Source organism: Lichtheimia ornata (genome assembly GCF_029851405.1).
Source record: "Lichtheimia ornata isolate CBS 291.66 chromosome Unknown scaffold00001, whole genome shotgun sequence".
Classification (NCBI taxonomy): Eukaryota; Fungi; Mucoromycota; class Mucoromycetes; order Mucorales; family Lichtheimiaceae; genus Lichtheimia; species Lichtheimia ornata.
In genome coordinates, this window is record NW_026695321.1 from 686,792 (window position 1) to 708,062 (window position 21,271).

At 44.2% G+C, this 21,271-nt stretch overlaps 9 protein-coding genes across 9 annotated transcripts; 3 read left to right on the top strand and 6 right to left on the bottom strand.

Annotated features, from left to right (window-relative positions):
- Positions 1 to 3,083: 3,083 nt before the first annotated feature.
- On the bottom strand, positions 3,084 to 5,543 carry O0I10_000254 (uncharacterized protein; the record flags this gene model as incomplete). The annotated part of the gene is made up of 8 exons (XM_058480367.1): positions 3,084 to 4,100; positions 4,157 to 4,390; positions 4,451 to 4,663; positions 4,727 to 4,780; positions 4,842 to 4,930; positions 4,997 to 5,102; positions 5,166 to 5,287; positions 5,354 to 5,543. 8 exons carry the CDS (start codon positions 5,541 to 5,543, stop codon positions 3,084 to 3,086), a joined length of 2,025 nt encoding a protein of 674 aa, XP_058348890.1.
- Positions 5,544 to 6,205: 662 nt separating this feature from the next.
- On the top strand, positions 6,206 to 7,276 carry O0I10_000255 (uncharacterized protein; the record flags this gene model as incomplete). Its single annotated transcript, XM_058480368.1, has 6 exons — positions 6,206 to 6,283; positions 6,370 to 6,389; positions 6,448 to 6,723; positions 6,817 to 6,916; positions 6,985 to 7,057; positions 7,131 to 7,276. 6 exons carry the CDS (start codon positions 6,206 to 6,208, stop codon positions 7,274 to 7,276), a joined length of 693 nt encoding a protein of 230 aa, XP_058348891.1.
- A 377-nt stretch (positions 7,277 to 7,653) lies between these two features.
- On the top strand, positions 7,654 to 9,420 carry O0I10_000256 (hydroxymethylglutaryl-CoA synthase; the record flags this gene model as incomplete). Its single annotated transcript, XM_058480369.1, has 6 exons — positions 7,654 to 7,728; positions 7,785 to 7,911; positions 7,991 to 8,350; positions 8,416 to 8,663; positions 8,794 to 9,204; positions 9,283 to 9,420. 6 exons carry the CDS (start codon positions 7,654 to 7,656, stop codon positions 9,418 to 9,420), a joined length of 1,359 nt encoding a protein of 452 aa, XP_058348892.1.
- Positions 9,421 to 9,615: 195 nt separating this feature from the next.
- Positions 9,616 to 10,447, bottom strand: O0I10_000257 (uncharacterized protein; the record flags this gene model as incomplete). The annotated part of the gene is made up of 6 exons (XM_058480370.1): positions 9,616 to 9,711; positions 9,774 to 9,801; positions 9,856 to 9,924; positions 9,996 to 10,071; positions 10,168 to 10,303; positions 10,370 to 10,447. The coding sequence occupies 6 exons, from the start codon at positions 10,445 to 10,447 to the stop codon at positions 9,616 to 9,618; spliced, it is 483 nt and encodes a 160-aa protein (XP_058348893.1).
- A 1,113-nt stretch (positions 10,448 to 11,560) lies between these two features.
- On the bottom strand, positions 11,561 to 12,139 carry O0I10_000258 (uncharacterized protein; the record flags this gene model as incomplete). Its single annotated transcript, XM_058480371.1, has 1 exon — positions 11,561 to 12,139. One exon carries the CDS (start codon positions 12,137 to 12,139, stop codon positions 11,561 to 11,563), a length of 579 nt encoding a protein of 192 aa, XP_058348894.1.
- Positions 12,140 to 13,245: 1,106 nt separating this feature from the next.
- Positions 13,246 to 13,905, bottom strand: O0I10_000259 (uncharacterized protein; the record flags this gene model as incomplete). Its single annotated transcript, XM_058480372.1, has 1 exon — positions 13,246 to 13,905. One exon carries the CDS (start codon positions 13,903 to 13,905, stop codon positions 13,246 to 13,248), a length of 660 nt encoding a protein of 219 aa, XP_058348895.1.
- A 518-nt stretch (positions 13,906 to 14,423) lies between these two features.
- On the top strand, positions 14,424 to 16,432 carry O0I10_000260 (uncharacterized protein; the record flags this gene model as incomplete). Its single annotated transcript, XM_058480373.1, has 8 exons — positions 14,424 to 14,905; positions 14,959 to 15,134; positions 15,224 to 15,435; positions 15,491 to 15,760; positions 15,817 to 15,964; positions 16,031 to 16,247; positions 16,306 to 16,330; positions 16,394 to 16,432. 8 exons carry the CDS (start codon positions 14,424 to 14,426, stop codon positions 16,430 to 16,432), a joined length of 1,569 nt encoding a protein of 522 aa, XP_058348896.1.
- Positions 16,433 to 16,526: 94 nt separating this feature from the next.
- Positions 16,527 to 19,225, bottom strand: O0I10_000261 (uncharacterized protein; the record flags this gene model as incomplete). The annotated part of the gene is made up of 10 exons (XM_058480374.1): positions 16,527 to 16,658; positions 16,716 to 16,897; positions 16,961 to 17,943; positions 18,001 to 18,212; positions 18,276 to 18,434; positions 18,503 to 18,638; positions 18,696 to 18,706; positions 18,767 to 18,901; positions 18,964 to 19,068; positions 19,130 to 19,225. 10 exons carry the CDS (start codon positions 19,223 to 19,225, stop codon positions 16,527 to 16,529), a joined length of 2,151 nt encoding a protein of 716 aa, XP_058348897.1.
- A 788-nt stretch (positions 19,226 to 20,013) lies between these two features.
- On the bottom strand, positions 20,014 to 20,906 carry O0I10_000262 (uncharacterized protein; the record flags this gene model as incomplete). Its single annotated transcript, XM_058480375.1, has 5 exons — positions 20,014 to 20,187; positions 20,260 to 20,535; positions 20,620 to 20,664; positions 20,779 to 20,804; positions 20,879 to 20,906. The coding sequence occupies 5 exons, from the start codon at positions 20,904 to 20,906 to the stop codon at positions 20,014 to 20,016; spliced, it is 549 nt and encodes a 182-aa protein (XP_058348898.1).
- Positions 20,907 to 21,271: the final 365 nt, after the last annotated feature.

The following is a 21,271-nucleotide window of genomic DNA, read 5'->3' on the forward strand; positions in this document are numbered from 1 at the left end:
CCCCCCTCCTTTCTCTCCCTCCCCCCCCCCCCCCCCCCCCCCCCCCCCCCCCCCCCCCCCCCCCCTCTCTCTCTCTCTCTCTCCCCCCCCCCCCCCCCCCCCCCCTCTCTCTCTCTCTCTCTCTTTTTTTTTTGATTCTCTCTCTCTCTCTCTCTCTCTCCCCCCCCCCCCCCCCTCTCTCTCTCTCTCTCTCTCCCCCCCCCCCCCCCCCCCCCCCCCCCCCCCCCCCCCCCCCGAGTGGGGGAAACTTTTTTTTTTTTTTTTTTTTTTTTGGTTACGCTCACACAAGATTACATCGGCTGAGCTACATCGAGCGTGCTTTATGTCCAGAGTGATGTAATCTCTCTTTGACCGCAGCTCAGTCAAATCGGCTCGGATCAACCTACTTTAATCATGGAAATGAATGTCTGGAGCAGGGGCATCGTTCCCATCCAGTGGATCTCGCAACAATGATGATTGGATAAAAGTGGCCGTTAGCTAGCAATACGTGCCTGTTCCTAGATGATCCATAAAGTAATTATACATTGACCCTTTCATTCATGCAAACGTAGCTGTGTTACACAACACGACCCTCTACATCTTTTGCTCTGCCAGGGTCCACCTACTTGACAATGAACAAAGACCACTCTTCATATAGCATCACGCTTACAAACATAAAGGTGCCTGTATCTCCAAACTTTACAATGAAACGTGGGGTTTTGACCAGAGCAATGGGCTCGGCTTGGCCAACTGCACCTTGTGTGAAAGTTTCACGTTCAACGTCGCAACTAGCCCGAAAAATATTTTTTTGGTCGTCGTTGTCGAAGAGGTCGACCCCCAGATCCAGTTTGGCTGGTGGCGACATTGCGAAATCTGGGATTGGCAAGCTTGATCGTGAAACTTACACCCAAGGTGCAGTTGGCCAGGCCGAGCACATTGCTCTATTCAAAACCCCACGTTTCATTGTAAAGTTTGGAGATACAGGAACCTTTATGTTTTATATATGTTGTAAGGGTGATGCTATATGAGAAGTGGTCTTTGTGCATTATCAACCGTCCTTACTCATGCTAGAGCCATAGCCAATAGATGTGCAGGGACGCGTTTGTGTAACTAGGCTAGACTTGAAGGGTCGATCCTATTGGTGGAGGTATGCATGATTGACCCTTCCCCTGCCTCCCTATAGTAAGGTCCGCCCATAATGGCCGTATCGAATGATTCTTCCTTATATGAGGATGCACGGGATAGCGTTAGCTGAGATCTGTCATAGATACGTAAGCATGGATAGTTAATGTGCTTGTAGAATGTCGTATAACAGCTCATTCTTTCTTGGAAGAATAATGCATTAAGCTCACAATGAATACCATGCTCCGTAACGAGTAAATGTTGGGCATCATCACTCTCAAGTTAAGTTATCTTTGCAATACAATCGTTAGAAAGCTGCCACTGCATTTTGTATTTTAACAGCATGTGAACTAGAAAGCTTCAGTGAAGTCATAAAATGTTGTGGCAAAGGAACAAAAGCATCGCGATACAACGATGTCAATGATCCAACCTCACTTTATAACCTTTCATTTCTATTCCCTCTTTCAAACCAGAAACCGACCAAGTGATCCACATCTTGCCTATATGAGCTGATAGCATGATACCCCAAGTATTATGTTCAATCCAATTTTCATTCAATGACAAAGTTGAAGAATAGTCTACAGTAGTATGGGTGGGTGTCTATCAAGTAAATCTGATAAAGGAACAACATTGCAAAGATACGAGGGATGAATCACATAGAGGCCACAGGGATAATTGTGTCATTGCATTCTTGGGTTGCTGCCGCCATAATCATCCTTCCTTCATCCATGCCTGCAAAGTAGCTGCTGCATGCATTGACTTGGGTATTTCAAATACCATCCATGGCTGCAAATCACCTTTTCAAAGATAAAAGCCCTCTCATCAATGTCATCCAATCCACCATCATCCTCAGCCGTATCCACATGATATGATCCCTCATCCCTGCTGACGACGCGCCAAGTAATCACCACAATTCTCATTACAGCACTTGATTGCATCCATCCATCATAGCCATTGCAAATCCAATTGTTGCTTGAAATGAGCCATTGTGATCGCTTCCTTTTCCATCCGGCTGTGTTCCATCCCTTTCTTGGTCGTTCCCCATTGCTGCTCAACCAGGTGAAAATTGCTTGTATTGCGGCATACTTGATTGCTGATATGGCATCATCCGTTGTAATCCGTATGTATCGAAACAAGTTGCTGCACGTAAATAACGCTGCTTGAATACGATGGCCATCTGCTGTTCGTGTAAAAGAAGGATGCTGCAAGCAAAGAATGCTGTTCGAGACAATGAAACAAAAGTCTTGATAATAGCAGTAGCAGCTGTTACGTTTGGCCGTGGAAGAGAGCGCGTGTTGTAGTAGAATGACAAGGTTGTGAACGCTGTTTGAGACAATGGATTAAAGACCTTGCTAATGGCAGCTGCTGTTACGATTGGTCGTGGTACAGGAGTGTACAAGAGAAGGTGTAGTTCAAGAGGAGGCTCGTGTGTTGTAGTGGAGTGCACACGCCATGGACTTGCCCATTCAGTCAAACACAATGGGATCAAGACCATCGTAGGATTGACATGATGGGTTGAAGCAGGACAATCGTTGCAGGTGGTAGTTGTATACTTGAATGGGGCAACAGTTGAGATAGGGAGGAAGAGATAATGAGTTGCGAGTGGAAGAAGTGGAAATTGAATAGGGCGGACACCTCTTGTATAAATGCATAAACACTATACATCCAAACCTTGATATTGAGATTGCCCCTCTCGAACCTGAAACTTTCACACAAGGTGCTCTTGGACATGCTGATCACGTTGATCTAAAAAAGAGCCCATGCTTCATTATAAAAATTGGAATGGGAGGGTATAATGTGGCATGAATGATAAATTGTAAAAAAGTTCATGCGTGAAGCGACCCCACTTGTCATGCGTTTTCCATCACTCATCCTGGAAATCCTATATCACCATAATATCAATCTTCCTCATGTTAAATGAACTTGTTTACTAATGATGGGGCAATAAATAGAGATGCATAGATGATCTATTATAAAGGAAGCTACTTGTGTTGTGTGTCATTGGTAGTGGCAGTAGAGAAGTTCTTATAAATGTCTTCTATAGCTGGAAACTTTTGCTCAAAGTCTGACAAGGAGGGTTGACGTTGTAAGCGTTGTTCTGATCGAGCTGGCTTTGTTGGTGGAGCGAGATGTTGACTATCGGCTGGTGTAGTAGATGAAGGGGAGGAGGATGAGACTGGTTGTTTGGATGCACGTAGACGAGCAGGTTTGGGTGGTGGAGGTGGTTTGGTTGATGTTGAACGTGTTGGAATAATGGGAGGAGAAGGAGATGCTTGAGGAGGTGGAGCCGATGTTGCCATTGGAGGTGGCGTTGATGATAATAAAGGCGATACGCCACTACCACCATTGGATACCTTTTCCTCAATCTTTCCCGTGCTGCTTGGTGTATTGGGTCGTTCGACGCTCATCTTTAGTCGTTGTAGCCTTGCTTCAATATCAGATGCTACCCCATTCCTCAATTTCAAATCCTCATCATCTTGTCCTGTCGTTGTTGCTGTTGCCACTTTGGGTGTTGATACAGCATTACTGTTGTTGTCATTGCGTGTGGATGATTCGGAGGCATTGCTGACAGACCGGCTGTGATGGCCACCACCACCATTTTCTTCTTTTTTCGTTGGTAGAAAATCTGATTCAAATGCTAACATGCTGTTCCTTGCTTTGTTGCTATTTTGATCATCGCTGCCTGTCAATTGATTCTTTGCTTGTATTCCAAAAGCATCGTCAATGTCGGTTTCTTTGACTGGTTCATTCGCTTGCGAAGGACTGAAAGGATCAAATTGATTGATGTTTTGTGATGGAGTCTTTGAATGTCGATTAGGTCGTCCACGTCGCATAGGTGTAATTTCAGGTAGCTGATGCGGTTGCGGAGGAAGTTTCTCAAAGATAGAAGAAGGAGAATCGGATGCACTACTGGTTGCCGTGGTAACAGTGTGTTGCACAGGAGAGCTACGCGATGATAACGTTGGCTGAGAAGTGTATGAAGGAGCTTCTTGATAAATCTACATAGCTTCCATAAGCATCTTGATCCATATCACCTATTGTTATTCATACTTACATTTCGAATGGGACATTCTACTCCTCTGAGCTGGCTGACAGCTTTTACCACCTGATAGATATTGGGTCGCTGGCTTTGATTCTCTTGTAACATTGACATGATCAATCTCTTGACTCCATCTGAAAAATGTGGCTGCGTAGGGATCGAGTATCTCGCATTCAAGATTGCAAGTTGGCCTTGCTCTTCAAAGGGCGTGGTATAATAGCAAAGCTTATACAAAAGCACACCTAGTGCCTTTAGACATGATCATTAGTATCCCATATATCCCATCGCTCAAAGTAACCCATTGCTTACCCATATATCTGCCTTTTCATTGATAGGTTTCTTTTGGTATATATCAATCATCTCAGGTGCGCGGTATTGAAGTGTAGTATGGCGTTGGATATCATCCTCAACAGCTTGGATCTCTTGGAGGGAAGTAGGCACATATGGACCTTTGGATAGGGATGCAGAGCCGAAATCGCAGAGCTTGTAATGGTTTTGAGAGAGGATCAGGATATTCTCCACCTAATAATCCAATCAAAGAAGGGTGAGTAATCACAAACTTGAGTTCTTTTGTCTCTATTGTACCTTGAGATCTCTATGCAGCACAGGGGGATTGCAATAATGAAGGTACGCCAAAGCCTGAAACAGAGCACCAGTGAGTATTAAAAGTAGACACAATAAGTGAAAAAGCTTGCATTACCTCGCACACATCACCGAAAATCTTGAGGATCTCGGGTTCAGTCAAGCGTTGCTGCAACCGTCTATTCATCAGATCAATGACACCACCACCTAAGAAAGTGACCCACCCATCATGTCAGCTATCTTTCAACATGTAAAGTTCCAGTCAATATTTACCAGGGCAGTACTCCATCAAGATGAAAGCTTCGTATCCACCGTTTGGCATTGGATCAACACGAGAAGCATAGTATCGTACAATATTCTTGTGATCCCCTAGTCGTCGCTAATGATGATGATGATGTCAATGCCACTATCGCAACCCAAGGATCATGAAGTATGTATGTACCATGAATGCAATTTCCTTTTCGATTGTTCGAAGTCGTTCGTTATCAGGAACAGCTACACGCTTGAGGACCACATATCCCGATTTGCCTTCGATCCGAGCAATGTACACATGAGCATAGCCACCTAGGGACGTTTCATCTCTGTCAATGGACTATTTTTTTTCGCTTATACGCTTGCATAGTTGTATACCTTCAGCAAGGAAGTTGTGGATAATGACTTGGTACTTTTGAACCTGGACACGGGAGCCACTTGGCATAGCTCCGGGAGGCAATGGAGGAGCATTGGAAGTGTCCATCCCCACAGGTACTGGCGGTAGGGTTTGACCGACTGATTGCTGTTCAGGAATTCGAGGTTGCCGTACTTGAGCTTGTGAATGCATTTGGAATGCTGCTGACAAGATGAAGAGAAGCAAGGCGAGACGCTCGGGAGACTCTTTCCGCAAATAGTGGCGGGAGATCAAATGAATGTCTTCGACTCCACACACACCACCACCACATGGTAGTAGAGTAGAAAAACCCACCGGATCAGAAATTTGGAATGATCGATCCCACTACTGATACTTTGATTGTTATCACACTCATTGTTTTGTATTCTCAATATACTCTCATGTATGACATTGCAAGGACAAAGGACATAATTCAATGATAACATTGATCCTGTTGCCTCGAGCCAATATCCATCCTAGTTGCTAGGCCTTTAGGCCGGGCAATAGAACGTTGTAACAATAAACAACATGAAATGATATCGCTTCCAATCCACAACATCATCAACATTGAGCTAGAATAGGGTGGTTGTAGCTTGAGGAATCATATAGAGACATACGTATATCAATTTGTACATGAAAACATAATCAAATTCATCATTCTTTATTATCAACAAGGCGTCTATAGTACCAATGGTGATGGCATCTTGTGATTGGTGTCACGTGCCGCTCTGCATTGCCATGTTGCGTGGAAACGGAGTCCCCCCCTCCCCAAACCAAAAATGGGATTATGAGTGCGACCTTGTACCTCTTGGCTGTTGAACGCGAGCATAGCTACCATGACGGCCCATGAGACAAGCGATGCAGTAGTTAACTATGACAACTTTGACGATCATCCAGTTCCACATATAAGACAAGTAAGTCTTTAGCCTTCTCTTACATTAGGAGCCAACGATTTCTCATGTGACACTGCTACTACTACTCGATGGGTGCCTTGGAACAGGAAGCTGATTGGGACTGTGGGCAAGTAAAAACTGGGACGATAGGGTTTATGCAAGGAAGCTGATGCAGACATTGATAGGATTGCTTGTACGACGATGGTGCTTCAAGGGCTTGGCATTGAGTGCACTGTGGAAGAAGTAACCAAGCAATGTGGACTGACAAGCGTATGGACGATTGATCTGGCATATCTGCTTCGGAACTACGGCCCAGACTTTACGTATTACACAAGCTATTTCGGTAGCCGCAAGGAATATCAGGGGTCAAAATTCTACAAGGCTACCTTTGATGAGGATGAGAGGCGTGTCAACAAGCTCTTTGTCGCTGCAAAGAGTCGTTCAGTGCATGTTGTTCGCATGTAAGTTTTCTTTATCGGCATGTGAGTGAGTGGATAAGATGTCTTATATATTATCATGTATCCTCCTACGGGCGGTTGATTTGCCATATAAAGGATGCTTCCGATCGACGATTACAAGCGATTTCTCTACTGCCGCCAATTCGTGATCATTGCTCTAGTGGATGCACGGCTTCTCCAATGCCAACGATGCCAGGTGATTTGATGATCTATCCATGGGAATGAGAAAATATTGATCCATACGACTAACCTTATCTATTACAGGAACGAGCCAATTGCATGCTGTCATTATGTGGATACATCCTGAATCGGTTCAAAGGTTATGATGAATATGCAGGTAAGTGACATGGGATGATGATGATGAACAATGAAATAGGATCATGGACATTTTATTGATATACACACTACAGGCCATTACATTACCCTTATTGGCTATGATCATACGGAGGATTTGTTTATCTATCGGGATCCAGCGGTTGTCGACAGCTTTTGCACTATTACAGCGGATGAGTTTGACGCCGCTCGACAATCGGATGGCACTGACAACGACTGGTAAGGCTTGTAAAATAAGGGGGGGGTGCGGCAGTGTGTGGGAAAAAGATAAAAGAACTGACGGGCGATGATGCAGCATTGTTATCAAGCTTTGAAGCAGGGGAAATCAAGAATGCGTTGTTGTATTCAATGTGTATAGAGAGAGTAGCGTTGTTGTCGTCGTCGTGCGGAGCGACATACAGAATTGCACCACATCTGTTCCCGAGCCAAGCTGAAGTCGGATCGCTGACATGCGCCCAATCGCAGGTTGTCCTACCTTTTGACCTCTAAAAAAGAAACAAGGAACGCGCCCCCGTGCAGCTTTCTACTCTTGTTCCAGCTAATAAAACCGCCACACACCTCTTTTTTTTTATCTTCTTCTTCATCTCACCTTATCCTACAATGACTGCTGCAAACTTTGAACACTATCCCAAGAATGTCGGTATTCTTGCCTTGGAAATGTACTTCCCTCATCGTGTAAGTATTTTATACTTTTACCTCTTGTATCCTAGGTAACTCATTCTTGTTATTAGTGCGTCGAGCAATCCGAGATGGAAACTTTTGATGGTGTGAGCAGTGGCAAGTACACAATCGGCCTCGGTCAAGAAAAGATGGCCTTCATTGATGATCGTGAAGATATCCAATCCATTTGCTTGACTGGTAAGAATAGTTGGGGTTGCTGTGGTGATAAAAAGAGAATGAGAGATCATTAACAAGACACATGATGTTGTTGTTGTAGCTGTGCAGACCTTGATGGAAAAGTACAACATTGCCTATACCGATATTGGCCGTTTGGAAGTGGGAACTGAGACCATCATTGACAAGTCCAAGTCTGTCAAATCCACTTTGATGACCCTCTTTGGTGAACATGGCAACACTGAAATTGAAGGTATCGATACTACCAACGCTTGCTATGGTGGTTTCAATGCTTTCTCCAATGCCGTCAACTGGATCGAATCCTCATCCTGGGATGGTCGTAAGGCTATTGTCATTGCTGGTGATCTTGCTCTCTATGCCTCTGGTGCTGCTCGTCCCACCTCTGGTGCTGGTGTCGTTGCCATGTTGGTTGGTCCTAATGCTCCCATTGTTGTTGAACGTGGTATGTATGCATGTGTGTGTGTATGTGCGTATAGAGTGTTTGAATCTCATCCTATTTTATCCAAGGCTTGCGAAGCACCCATATGGAACATGCCTATGACTTTTACAAGCCTGATATGCATTCCGAGTACCCCGTTGTAGATGGCAAATTCTCCAACATTTGCTATCTCCGTGCCTTTGATACTTGCTACAAGCGTTACATGGCCCGTCTTGGCAAGCAATTGAACAAGGAGAAGCCTAGCATGGATGATATCGATTATGTCGTGTGCCACTCGCCTTATGCCAAGTTGGTCAACAAGTCTTTTGCCCGTGCTGTAAGTTATTTTTTTTTCATTGCAGATTTGGGGGGTGGGGGTGGTAGGAGTGTATATATATATGGGGGGAGTGGTAAGGGTGCGATTAAGGGAAAAGGAGACAAAGCTGATCAGGTGATCTATTCTATAGTCGTACAATGATTTCCTTTTGGATCGTGACAATGAAAAGTATGCCCCTATTCAAGCATTCGGTGATCTTGAATATGGCCAATCTTTGGAGAACCGTGATTTGGAAAAGGCTTGCGTTGCATTCACCAAGGCTGGTTATGCTCAAAAGGTCGGACCTTGTGCTTTTGTTCCCAAACAAATCGGTAACATGTACACTGCCGCCGTATGGGCTGGTCTTGCATCACTCATTTCCGAGGTCGATTCCGAGACCCTTCAGGGCAAGCGTGTCCTCTTGTACTCTTATGGCTCTGGTTTGGCCGCTTCCATGATCTCCTTCCGCATCGTCGATAACACCACCTCCATCAAACAAACCCTCAACTTGCGTGAACGTCTTGCTGCTCGTGTCCACTCTAAGCCTGAAGATTTCGCAGAGGTAAGAGAAAAACATGATGATGGTGATGGGTTTTGCAAGAATGCTAGGGTGATGTCTAACACACATGTTACGTTATAGGCTATGAAGATCCGTGAAAACACTCACAATGCTTGTGATTATTCCCCTGTCGGCAGCCTCGATAACATTGCCTCGGGTGTCTACTACATTGAAAAGATCGATGACAAGTGGAGACGCTTCTACAAGCGTAAGGATTAAGTTATTTGTTTCCTGTGTTTTTTTCTCTTTCTTTCTTTTCCCCCTATAATCACGTACACACACTCCCTTAATTGTAATGAACGTCCTTTGGTTTCGCTGTTAATGCCATAAAGTTTTGTATGACTTTGTTCAAGTTGTAAAATGGGGATATTGTGTATACATCGCTATAGGGATATCGAAGGGGAAGGAGGTCTACTACAACAGCTTTTCAATATCGGCACCAATATCCTTGGGCTCAGTCACTGATGAATAGCGCTTGACAACGTTGCCTTGACGATCAATCAAGAATTTCTATAACGTCGACATGCATTAGTACCTTACCTCCCATATGCACACATGCATTGAAAGCTTACCTCAAAGTTCCATTTGACACGTTTCATGCTATACGATGCAATGTTAGTGCACATGGATCACACCATTCCATACGCGACTTACCCCATGATACCAGGTTGGGCTTCCTTCATAAACTTGTAAACAGGTGCGGCGTTGTCTCCGTTTACTTCACTGTGCATGTGTGTAACGTGTGTTATATGCAATGTTGTGCAAACGACGACAAGGATCAAAAGACGACTTACACTTTTGCGGTGATGGGGAACGAGACGTCATAGGTCAATTTACAAAAGCTGACAATTTCTTCTTCGGTGCCAGGTTCTGTAGAGTAAAATGGGGTGACCCAAGGCCAACACGCAATTTGACATGAGATCTTTCTATTATGCGTTCACATGCATTCTACCAAGTTTGTCTTACCTTGACCAGCAAATTGGTTGCATGGGCAGCCAATGATGGTAAAGCCGCGGTCCTTGTACTTTTGATACAATTCTTCCAAGCCAGCGTATTGCTTGGTGAAACCGCATTTGGACGCGACATTGACAACAAGCACCACCTGATGATTCGAATGAATAGTTGTTGGTGAATACAACATCGACAAGGGCAAGTCATCCTATCTTACATTGTCCTTGACGGAGCTGAGGGACCAATCTTGGTTCTTGATGTCCTTGACAGTGTAATCGAAAAAGTTGTTGCTCATTGTAGTAGTTGTTGTAAGATGATAAGAAAGATGTGATAATGAGACGTCAAGTGAATCTCCCCCTTTTTATACACATCTATCAAGCGGCGGAACATGATATGCATTTCACTTGAGTCATGAAAACTAAAGATCGACCTGCACAAGTCGCGCGAAAGCAAAACATACATTGAAACCATGATTGGCTTACAAGCGTGATTGGTAAGCATACGAGGACCTTATGCTGAGTGCTTGTGTACCCTGGACAACGTTGGGCCGAAACAGCCGTTGATTGTCGTCGTCAGCTTGCCTTTTTTAGAATTTAGGAATTTGGTATCGTAAGCTGGATTTCCAAAGTACATCCCAAAAGAGCCATGCTTATTCTGTAGTCATCGCATCAGCGCCTTTTCAGTCACGTGGACACCCATGTTCCAATGGGTTGGGATAAATGCCAAGACCACCTCTTACCGAGGTTTTATACAACAAAGTGGGCTCATTCAAATGAACAGCAAGTTGCATGGTTACCAGCAAACGTGGACACAAGTATCATTGCAGCTTCTACTCTTTCAATTTCTCTATTGCTACAGCAACAGCAACAAGTGCATGAATCATAGCACCAAGATGCTGTTCCGCTGAGATCAAGAGGGAAGAATGCGATAGATCAGATCTATCACATGTGCCATTCCACACCACCTGAATAGCATACGACACCATCCATCGATATAAAACACCATGATGATGATGATGACCTATTCTTTATGGTGTTTTCGCACTAAAATGCTAATCTCAATCTTTTCTATTTTAGGATCAATTGTTTTCTGTTGCCCCGCCGCCGCCGCCGCCCACAACCAATTGCTTTCTCGGGTTTTAGTTGAGAGCTGGGAGTGAGGAAATCAGGGCCTAGTGGTGAGTTGCCCACATCCATACACCCCCCAAAAAACAGTGTTTATAGAAGATTACAGAAAAAAAGACAAAACAACTACAGGTTAAAAAGGGCAAGTAATTATGTATGGGATGAGAAGAAAAGAGTATACATTGTAATGTGGGAACGTCGCATGGCGGATGGATGAATATGGGATAGAACGAAGGAACGAGGAGGGATCATGGTGAATGAATAATAATCCTGCTGCTGACGAATCAGAGTGGTGAAGTGGAAGAGGAATCGGTCATGAGCGAGGGAATATCATCTTCAGTGGTAGATGTGGAAACTGAAGATTGGTGGTGGTGATGTTGTTGCTGGTTGATAATAACCGAAGGTGTATGGAAAAGCGATTCACCCTTGTGTTGTTGTGGAGTGCCATACGTGGTCAGGCATTCTGGAGCAGGTAATCGAAAAGCCAAAACTTGTTCATCCAAATCCAACCAATGGTCTCGTTTGCCTTCTTGTGTAGGTGATGGTGGCAAATACACTCCAGAATCATTAATAGTGGATAGCTTGTAGATTTCGGCCTTGGGTGTCTCACGTAATGCATTGGCAGGCTGCTCTTTGGGTTGTAAAAGTCCAGGCTTTTTAAATGTGGGCATGGTCAAAGCGAATGGTTTGCCTGCTGCTGCTGGTTGTTGTTGTTGTTCCTCGGGGCTGCTTGCCACCTTGTTATTGGCACTGCCCTTCCAGAATTTGGTAGGTTTCAAGAATGACTTGTATCCACTACTTTGCTGCTGCTGTTGTTGTTGTGCAGCCTGTTGTTGCTGTTCGGGAAGGATAGCAGTGGACATGAGTGTGAGTGAGTGAGTGAGTGTGTATATGTGTGAAGAGGGAAAGGGGGCGTTAAAAAGAGGAAGAGAAAAAGGTAATGTTGTGAAAAAGAAATGAAGAACGACGAGAGGAGGGGTTTTAACAAGACCGATATGAAAATGAAACTAGACCATACTCTTCAAAGCCCACCAGGTGCCCTTTGCCGAGAGTGTGTAAAGGCGACCGGTGTTTGAATACTCAAGCATATTTATGTGTGTATGTGTGGGGTGGGAGAATGAAGATTGAATGTGTGCGTGTGTGCGTGTGTGTGATGCTCAGCACACACGCGGCTGAGGATCCTGGGTAACACTTCAACTCCACCCCCCTTTTACAAGTTGCTTGGCATTTATTGACCCATGGTCAATTGGTAATGTCTCTTTTTCTATACTTGCCATATCCATTCGCATCATCAATTCTGAAAAAGAAGGCCCTCTTGTTGCTTGTTCATTAGTGCAGGAGATGCGTGGTTTGCATTGGTCATGTGCGCTCTCTTATGAACACAGCGCATCCTGCATATCAACCACTCCTTGGCATGACTTTGTCACCCGACATTGATTATCCGCTGGTCGTCTTTAACACCTTCTCTCGTATTCAGCAACTCAATCGCAACCCCCAATTGCAATTACAAGGATCCCGCTAGCCAACATGCTCAACATTCATGAAATGAGTAAGGGTACCAGAGGCTGATGCCGTCATTCGACTTGCAAGTTTATTATTCACACATTGTCTAGAAATAGGAGGAAGCTATTATGCGTCTCAAAAAAAGATACTTTCGGATGTGGCGGTTGATGGGCTGCATGATGAATATGGTGACACAAGGAAAGGTACCGCATGATGAAAACGGTGAGAATGCTCTCACAACGGTCATTGAACAAGGAGAGAATAGGGTGCTGATATCCTTTGTTGTAGGGCAACGTGAATGATGTTTCATGGAAGGATGATGAGGTACGTAGTCTGCTGTTGTCAATGGACCCTACTCTACTATTGCCATTCCTCTTCCTCTTCCTTATTACCGATTGATTAACCGAGACAAACGTATTTTTGTATTGCATGGATAGGATGAAGGAAGAAAGGAGTTTATTACAGCTTATCCACCATGACGTGCTGGGTGCAACAAGCGTTTCCATGCATGGTGACACCACGATCGTATCCGCCTTGAAAATGGCTTTTTGCATGTGGTGTTAGTGGTAGGTGGTGATGAAGGATACGTCAAAGTGGATGTTGAGGAGGTATGCAGAGTGGATGATTGCTCACTTTGTCGTCTAGAATGATTGCCGTATTCATGCCACCACACGGGATAGGATACACGACGATACTTCAATGACAAACTACAAGCCGAGGATGAAGGACTGTCAAAACGATTCAAGCCGGATTCGGCAGCTGGGATGAAGATGTCATCATTGTGATATGGAAACGGCAAAGGCAACATGTCGATCACGATGTTTTCTGTCAACCTGCTATTGCGTTTGTTGGTGCTGCTGCTTCCCGTCAACAAGCTTTCATGAGATAGTTGTTTCATCCTTGACGATCGTTGTGAGCTGTAACATCTTTTCGAGAATAAATCACCTTTTGCGCAAGGATTTTGTTGTTGTTGTTGTTGAAATGAGTGTTGCAACAAGTTGTCACGAGTCAATGGAAGATAAGAATGGCGCTTGTGATCATTGTCTTTGTTTGATATGGACAAGCAGTCAATTGTGGACCCTGAAGGACTTGGATCCCATAGTGTGCTAGTATTAAGCGAGCACATGAAGAAGGCTCTCTACGTTTTTGAGTGAAAAGAAGAATAAACAAAAAGAGAGAGAGGATCGGCAAATGGATGGGATATTTATAATACTGAAAGATTGTTGTCACATTATCATACTTGCCGATGATGATGTTGATGATGATGATGATGATGAAAATTTGGGTTGGCAGTGGGTGCATGTTGTCAAAAGAAAGCGGCATTTCCGTATTGTTTGTTTGGTGAGTATATAATAGTAGCGGTGATCTGATGCTTTCTGCAGCAGTCTTCTTCTTCCGCCCATACTCAGCAGCATGGAAGCAGCGTAAATGGGTAGTAGGCGGGGTGCACGCTAAAACGGCATGCCCAAGTACCAAGTTGGCATATGAATTGGTTGGCGAGGATGTTTCAGGCGGTGAAAACCTGCGATCTGTTTGCGTCATGTTACTTTTTCCAGCAAACATCATGCAACTGCAGCAACACGTCTTTTCTTCTCTCTTTTCCTTGTTCCCTCTCTTTTCGATCCACCCAAAAGTCATCGTCGAATGGAAAAATCAAATCAACCACCACAAGGGCAACTTCCAGGTTACCCACCTCCTCCCCAACAACAAGGATATCCACCACCACCGCCACCACAACAACAAGGTTATCCACCACCACCACAAGCTCCCAATTATGGTGGATACGATAATCCCAACTATGGTCAACCACCACCACCACAACAACAACAACCACCGAACGATGGCTATTATGGAGGAGAATCACAAGAAAAAGCGATACGACCTTCTAGCGGATGGAAGGATATTTGGGCAGCCATCTTGTGGGTGCTCAACTTTGGTGCATTCATTGGTGTTTCCGTTTTGGCCTTGCGCACGTATCATGGCAACCAGGGTCACACTGCAGGCGGCATTCCATCGTCTACCCAGTACTCTGGTGTCGTTTTCGACACGGATGCCATGAGGATTTTTGGCTATAGTGCCATTGTTGGATTTGGATTGAGCTTTTTGTATTTGATGCTGATCAACGCGTAGGTATCATCATTATCGCTTATGATTTCACCCGTATTGATCGAATATGTAGGATACCGCGTTTAATGATCCTTATCACCTTTATTGGGAGCATCATTGTTTACTTTGGTGTTACCATCTACTACTTTACTCAACACTACTACTCGGCAGCTATTGTCTTTTTGATCTTTTCGGTGCTCTATCTTTTTGCATTTTGGTGGTGGCGAAGTAGAATACCATTTGCAACAGGTAAGGTGTAACATGAATTGGATGTTGTTGCATATGTCAAAAGAACGGCAGCCCAAATGCTTATGCATGATTTGAATCTCCTCTTTTAGTGATGTTGGAAACGATATGCAATATCACACGAAGTCATCCAAGCACCATTGTGTTTGGAGTGATTGCACTCATTGTGCAAACGGCATTTAGCATTTGGTTCTCTCTTGTGGTGATCGGTGCGTATCAAACATGGTTCAGCACAACAAGCAACAATGCCAGCCTTAATCTTGCCATGGTATTTTTGGTATTTTCGTTCTATTGGACATCCCAGGTAAATTTAAGTTTAGATTGAATTATGCAATGTAACTCATTCACAAGCAAAAAAGGTGATTTCGTATGTCACCCATGTCACTTTGGCAGGCGTGTATGCCACGGTCTACTTTTTGAACGACACTGTACGACATCCAATTCTTGGAAGTTTACGACGTGCGCTCACCACAAGCTTTGGATCCATTTGCTTTGGTAGTCTCTTGATTGCCCTTGTCAACTTTATCCGTTACTTTCTCAACCTCGCTCGTATGAACAGCGACAATGGCATCTTGAGCTGCTTCCTCTTTATTATCCAATGCATTGTTGGCTGCTTCCAAGGGTTATTTGTATGTTTCATTTGTTTGTTGGCGACACCTATTCTCACACACACCTATGTTATTAGGAATGGTTCACCTATTACGCATTTAGTGGGGTTGCCATTTTCGGACAAGCTTTTATTCCATCAGCTCGACGCACATGGAACTTGGTCAAGGATCGTGGTATTGATGCTATGATCAATGATTCATTGATCGGCAACGTCTTGTTTATGGGCAAGTGTTTCACACACACATGTATACTAAATGCACCATGGCTCATTCACCGTAAACAATGAATAGGCGGCTTGCTGGTTGGTGTGCTATGCTCACTTTTGGGTTTCATTTATCTCGAAGTCTCCAGGCCTGCATACAACCAAACAGGCGGAATGACACCCGTTGTTGTTCTCGTGTGTTTCCTTATCGGTGCATCCATGTTTTCTAGCATTGCCACAGTAATCTCCAGTGGTGTTGCAACTACGTTTGTTTGCTTGGCAGAAGATCCTGATGCTCTTCGAAGGTAAGAAGACATAAATCATACTTCACTTAGAGAGATTAACCAATCATTGTGCTATTAGAACACGTCCACAACTCTTTGAAAAGGTGGGTATCTTTGATATCCTCTTGTATCAAAAATCTTCATACTCATATCGATATCTCTCTTAGATCCGAGAAACCTATCCTCGCGTTGTCCAAGGCGTTTAAATAACATCAATATTGCATAACGAAAATACTTTTTTTTTTGGTAATTCATCATTCTAAGATACTAATACATAAACAATGCTCCTTATTTTTTCTATCATGAAGAAGACACCTTCTTGTCCTGTTCAATGGCGGTATTCACACTGATTTCCAAAAGCGTGTTGAGACGTGAGATCATGGAACGCGGGTCATCGAGCACACCAGCAGCACACAATGCGTTATCATAGACCTAACATGTAGTGTTAGCAGTGAATGAGATGATTTACAGGGTTATCAAGATCCTTACTTGTTCGGCAACCATCTTTGCCAAATCAGGGTTTTGTTGGCGGATTTGGAACAAGCCTCGCATCACGGCATGATCAGGGTTGATTTCGAGACGAGTGGGTGTTGGTGGTAATTGTCCCATCTTTGCAGAGCCTTCCATCATTTGCATCATCTTACGCATAGCAGGGCTTTCATGCTCAAGCACTAATAAAAGAAAATCAATCATCTCTCTCTCCATCCATCCTCTTCCCCTCTCCCATAACTTACCAATAGCAGGGAATTTTTCAAGTCGACGTGAAACATCCACTTGCTTGACGATATCAGAGCCCAATGTTTGCTCAATCCACTTGGCCAATTCCTTGGCATCCGATTCAGAAAGCGAGGCACTGTTGCTATCGGGGGAATCACGCTCCTGTTGCAAGAGAGGATCGGTTGCGGCTTCTGGTGAATCAGCTGCAATAAGTTCAACACCTTGGAACTCCTTGAGATGGTTGACGACAAATTCATCCACGGTTTCGTACAAATACAAGAGCTCAACGCCCTTCTTTTTGAACATTTCAGTGTAAGGACTCTCCTCAGCGTACTTGCGCTTTGGTGTCAAAAGGTAGTAAATGCGGTTCTGGCCCTCTTGCTTACGATCCACGTATTCATTCAATCCAATCATCTCGCCCTCCTTGGTAGTAGAGCTCTCAAATCGCAATAGCTTAGCAATATCCTTCTTGTACATAGGGTCTGTACAAACACCCTCCTTGATGAATTGACCAAAATCAAGGAAAAAGTCGTTATACTTGGCAGCGTCCTTCTTGGCTTCGCCTTCCAACCAGCGCAATACACGTGAAGTCATGACCATACGCAATTTGGACAAGATGTTGTCTTGAAGCAATTCACGTGACACGTTCAAAGGAATATCCTCAGAGTCGACAACACCCTTCACAAATCGTAACCAATCGGGCAACAATCCCTTCGACTTGGGCTGAATCAACACCTTGCGAGAGTAAAGTGATACACCAGGCTCTGTGCGTTCACCCAATGCTTCCATATGCTTCTCAGGGACATACAAAACGGATGCAATAGACACTGGGGCATCGGTCTTGAAATGAAGGGTGTATTGTGGATCATCCCAGGCACCGGCAATGAAACGATAGAATTGCTTGTGGTCATCAGCTGATACTTGGCTTTTTTCCTTTGTCCACAAAGGTTCCACCGTGTTCACTTCAGCATCATTTAAGTAGATTGGGAAGCCGACAAAGCTATCGTATAAAAATGAATACATGGGATAATCATAAAAGGAAGGGGGCAATGCTTACTTTGAGTATTTCTTGATGATCGAATCGACCGTCAAGTGTGAGCCAAAGCTCTTGCAATCATCACGGAGTTCAATAACGATCTTGGTACCAACAGCAACGTTCTCAGCCTCTGCAACAGTGTAAGAACCCAAGCCATCCGTTGTCCAGCAATAACCCTTCGATCCTGGTTTGGCAGAGCGCGTGTAAACCTTGATCTTCTCTCCCACCATAAACTAAAAGATGTCATCTCGTTAGCCATCCAGGAATAAGAATTGAAAAAGATTCATGCGTGTTACCGTTGAGTAGAAGCCCACACCGAATTGACCAATAATATTCTCCTTGGCATTAGCAGAGCCATCCTTGTCAAGCTTCTCCAAAAAGCTCTTGGAACCAGAGCGAGCGATGGTGCCCAAGTTCTCATTCAGCTCTTCCAAAGTCATACCAATACCATAATCCTGGGGTTATATGCATACATCAATACCTCTATCTTCCTTTGTGTGCGTACGTGTGTGCATTGTCTTACTTGGATAATGAATTGCTTCTTGTCACGATCCACCCACAAACGAATTTCAAGGGGCTTTCCAGAATCAATTGAAGGATCGCTTGCTTGTGAATGACGCAATTTCTCAAGAGCATCTGCAGCATTGGAAATAAGCTCGCTAATATGGAAAATGATCAGCCATCGACCTTTATAATCCTCAAGTCAACATGCTCACCGAATAAAGATCTAAAGCCAACAACGATGTTAGTATAACCCAAAGATGGTATCTCAATGTCAACCCATTACCTCCTTTTCCGAATACAAAGAGTTTGCCACAATATCCAACAATCGCTTGGTCTCGGTCTTGAACTCGTGTACTTGTTCCTCGCCAGTGATAACTTCTTGCTCTTCGGGTGCCTGAGAAGTAGTGGTGGCAGCCTCCTATGTATATGAGTATACATGTATCAGCTTCGTAGTTTGGTCGAGTGTCATAGAGAACTTACCTCCTCGTCAGTCGAAGTGGTTGTCGAATAGTAGAGCTTTTCAATCACTTGCTTGCTGGCAATGCCTGAAGCAGCAGCACCATTGGCCTGGATCGTGGGCGTTGACTAAATGACAGGTTCGATCGATTAGACCACAACCTTCCTACAACAAGACGTGTTTACTTGCCAGAATCAAACGTGCATGGCGCCATTGACGTTGTGCCGAATGTCGAGAAGCGGTTGCGATGCGAGAGACTGAAGAACGACCAAGTTGCCTGAGCATGGTGGGACTGATCGAAAACAAAGGAACCTTGAGCCTGCCGACAAAGCCCGACTACTTTGAAATTGGGGATTTGACAGGCTCCCCGCTATACAGCACTTCCATTCCGATCGACTACCAGTGTCATGCATTATCCCTTAGATGATAGCATAGGCTATTCAATATATATAAACTATAATCGTGCATCCAGAAGCCTGCGTGATGGTATCATTGTAATCTATGCCACGCTCATCCATCACAGCAATGGGTGTGTCAAGAGCGAGTGTTGTGATTCTATTGACAATAAATAGAAAGGATTGGAATGTGTGCGTAACTTGGATCCAATGTATGGATCTCCAACTCATAGTGCTATTATACAATCCAGGTCACTTTAAGCCATGTACATCCAATGTAGTATCACCTGACTCCGCACACACAAATGGGATTGACACAAGCCGTCGTTAAACAGCGCTAGACTAACAATGTTTGGAAAATGAAAGTGGCTATTTATTCGAGGCTGCATTATTCAGGATTCAATTACATAAAGGGCAACGCGTGTCATTTTCTCGAGTAGTTTGCCATTATTATCAAGCGCAAAGTGACCCATGGCTCCCCTTATACTCTTTGACCCAATGAATCTTTGCAAAGCACCTTATGCACACAGCACAAACAAAGAATACCAGCAACGTAATGGTGTAACAAACAAGAGGCCAAAAGGATTCTTTTCTTTAATCAATAGGTAAAATGAGGCTCAATTGCTTGGTAATAAGTATCCATGCATAACCCGTTTACTAATAGAAGAAAACAATGAGTCAGGGAATTTTGGATGCCGCCCAAAGAAAGAAAACAAAGACACTTACCAACTTCTGCTCCTTAAGACCATCCTTGAAGAAGGTGAAGTAGGGGGTGACACCATCATCACGGTAGTTCAAGAGACAGACCATACCCTCGGGATCCATCGACTCACCAACGAAGAATTCGTAGTCCTAGAAAAGAGGAGGAGGGAATGGTTAATACGACGAGATACAAAAGTCCTTGCAATGGATATGGATATATACCTTGAAGTTACCCAAGATCTTCTTGACGAGAGCAGCAGCACCCTTTTCGAAGGCAGGGATACGCTCAGGGTTGGATTCCTCGAGCTTCTTCTTCAAAGCCTTCATGTAACCCTTGATGTAGCTCATGTAGGACTTCTTGTCAAAGGCAGTCTCGGTAAGACGGAAAGAGTAGACAACGTTGTTGACGGTTTGAGCAGACTCCTCAACACCTTCGTCACCACCTTCAGCAGAGGGGTTGGCACCGATATCAACATCACCTTCCTTGATAGTGATCATCTATAAAGTAAATAGATATGAGCACCCTTTGTTCCCACGAATAAACGCGTATGCACTTTTTCCCCCATATTGTAAAGTACTTACTTGGCAGTCGACCTCATAGGCGATGTCGTCAATTTCCTTGATGGGCTATAAACACATGAAATGGAGAGATGAGCACTTGTGTTCTATTACCATTGGGCAGTGTGATCGGGCCATCGTGGATGGATTCCATTGAGATGCGTGGTGTTACTCGAAACTTACATAGGCATCAGAGAAGAGTTCGTCACCTAGACAAAGCCATCCATCGTATTAATACATCATCCAACCAATGGTCCTTTCAATGGATGGATTGGATACATACCAGAGATGATATCAGTGTACAAAAGCATGGCGGATTAGATAAACCGATGGATGGGTGTGAGAAAGAGAAGGATATGTGGAGATGCAGGCGGGATCATCCATGAAATGCAGCGGGTCCAGAGCAGTCTAGCCAATCACGTTCAACTCATTCAACAAACCAAAAGTGAGTTCGCATACACGTTGATCCAGGCAACGGTTGCCATCGTTTTTTCCCTAATTATACAAAATGAGCAAACATTCTATATCTCTTTACATGCCGATCCCATGGAACCATCATCATTAAGCGTGTTCATGTATCCATCAAGCACCAACCACCCCTCCATTCATTAGCTTAGCATCGCGTAGCCTGGTTATTATGTACAATGTTGCTGTTTAATAAATAACAACTCTTTAT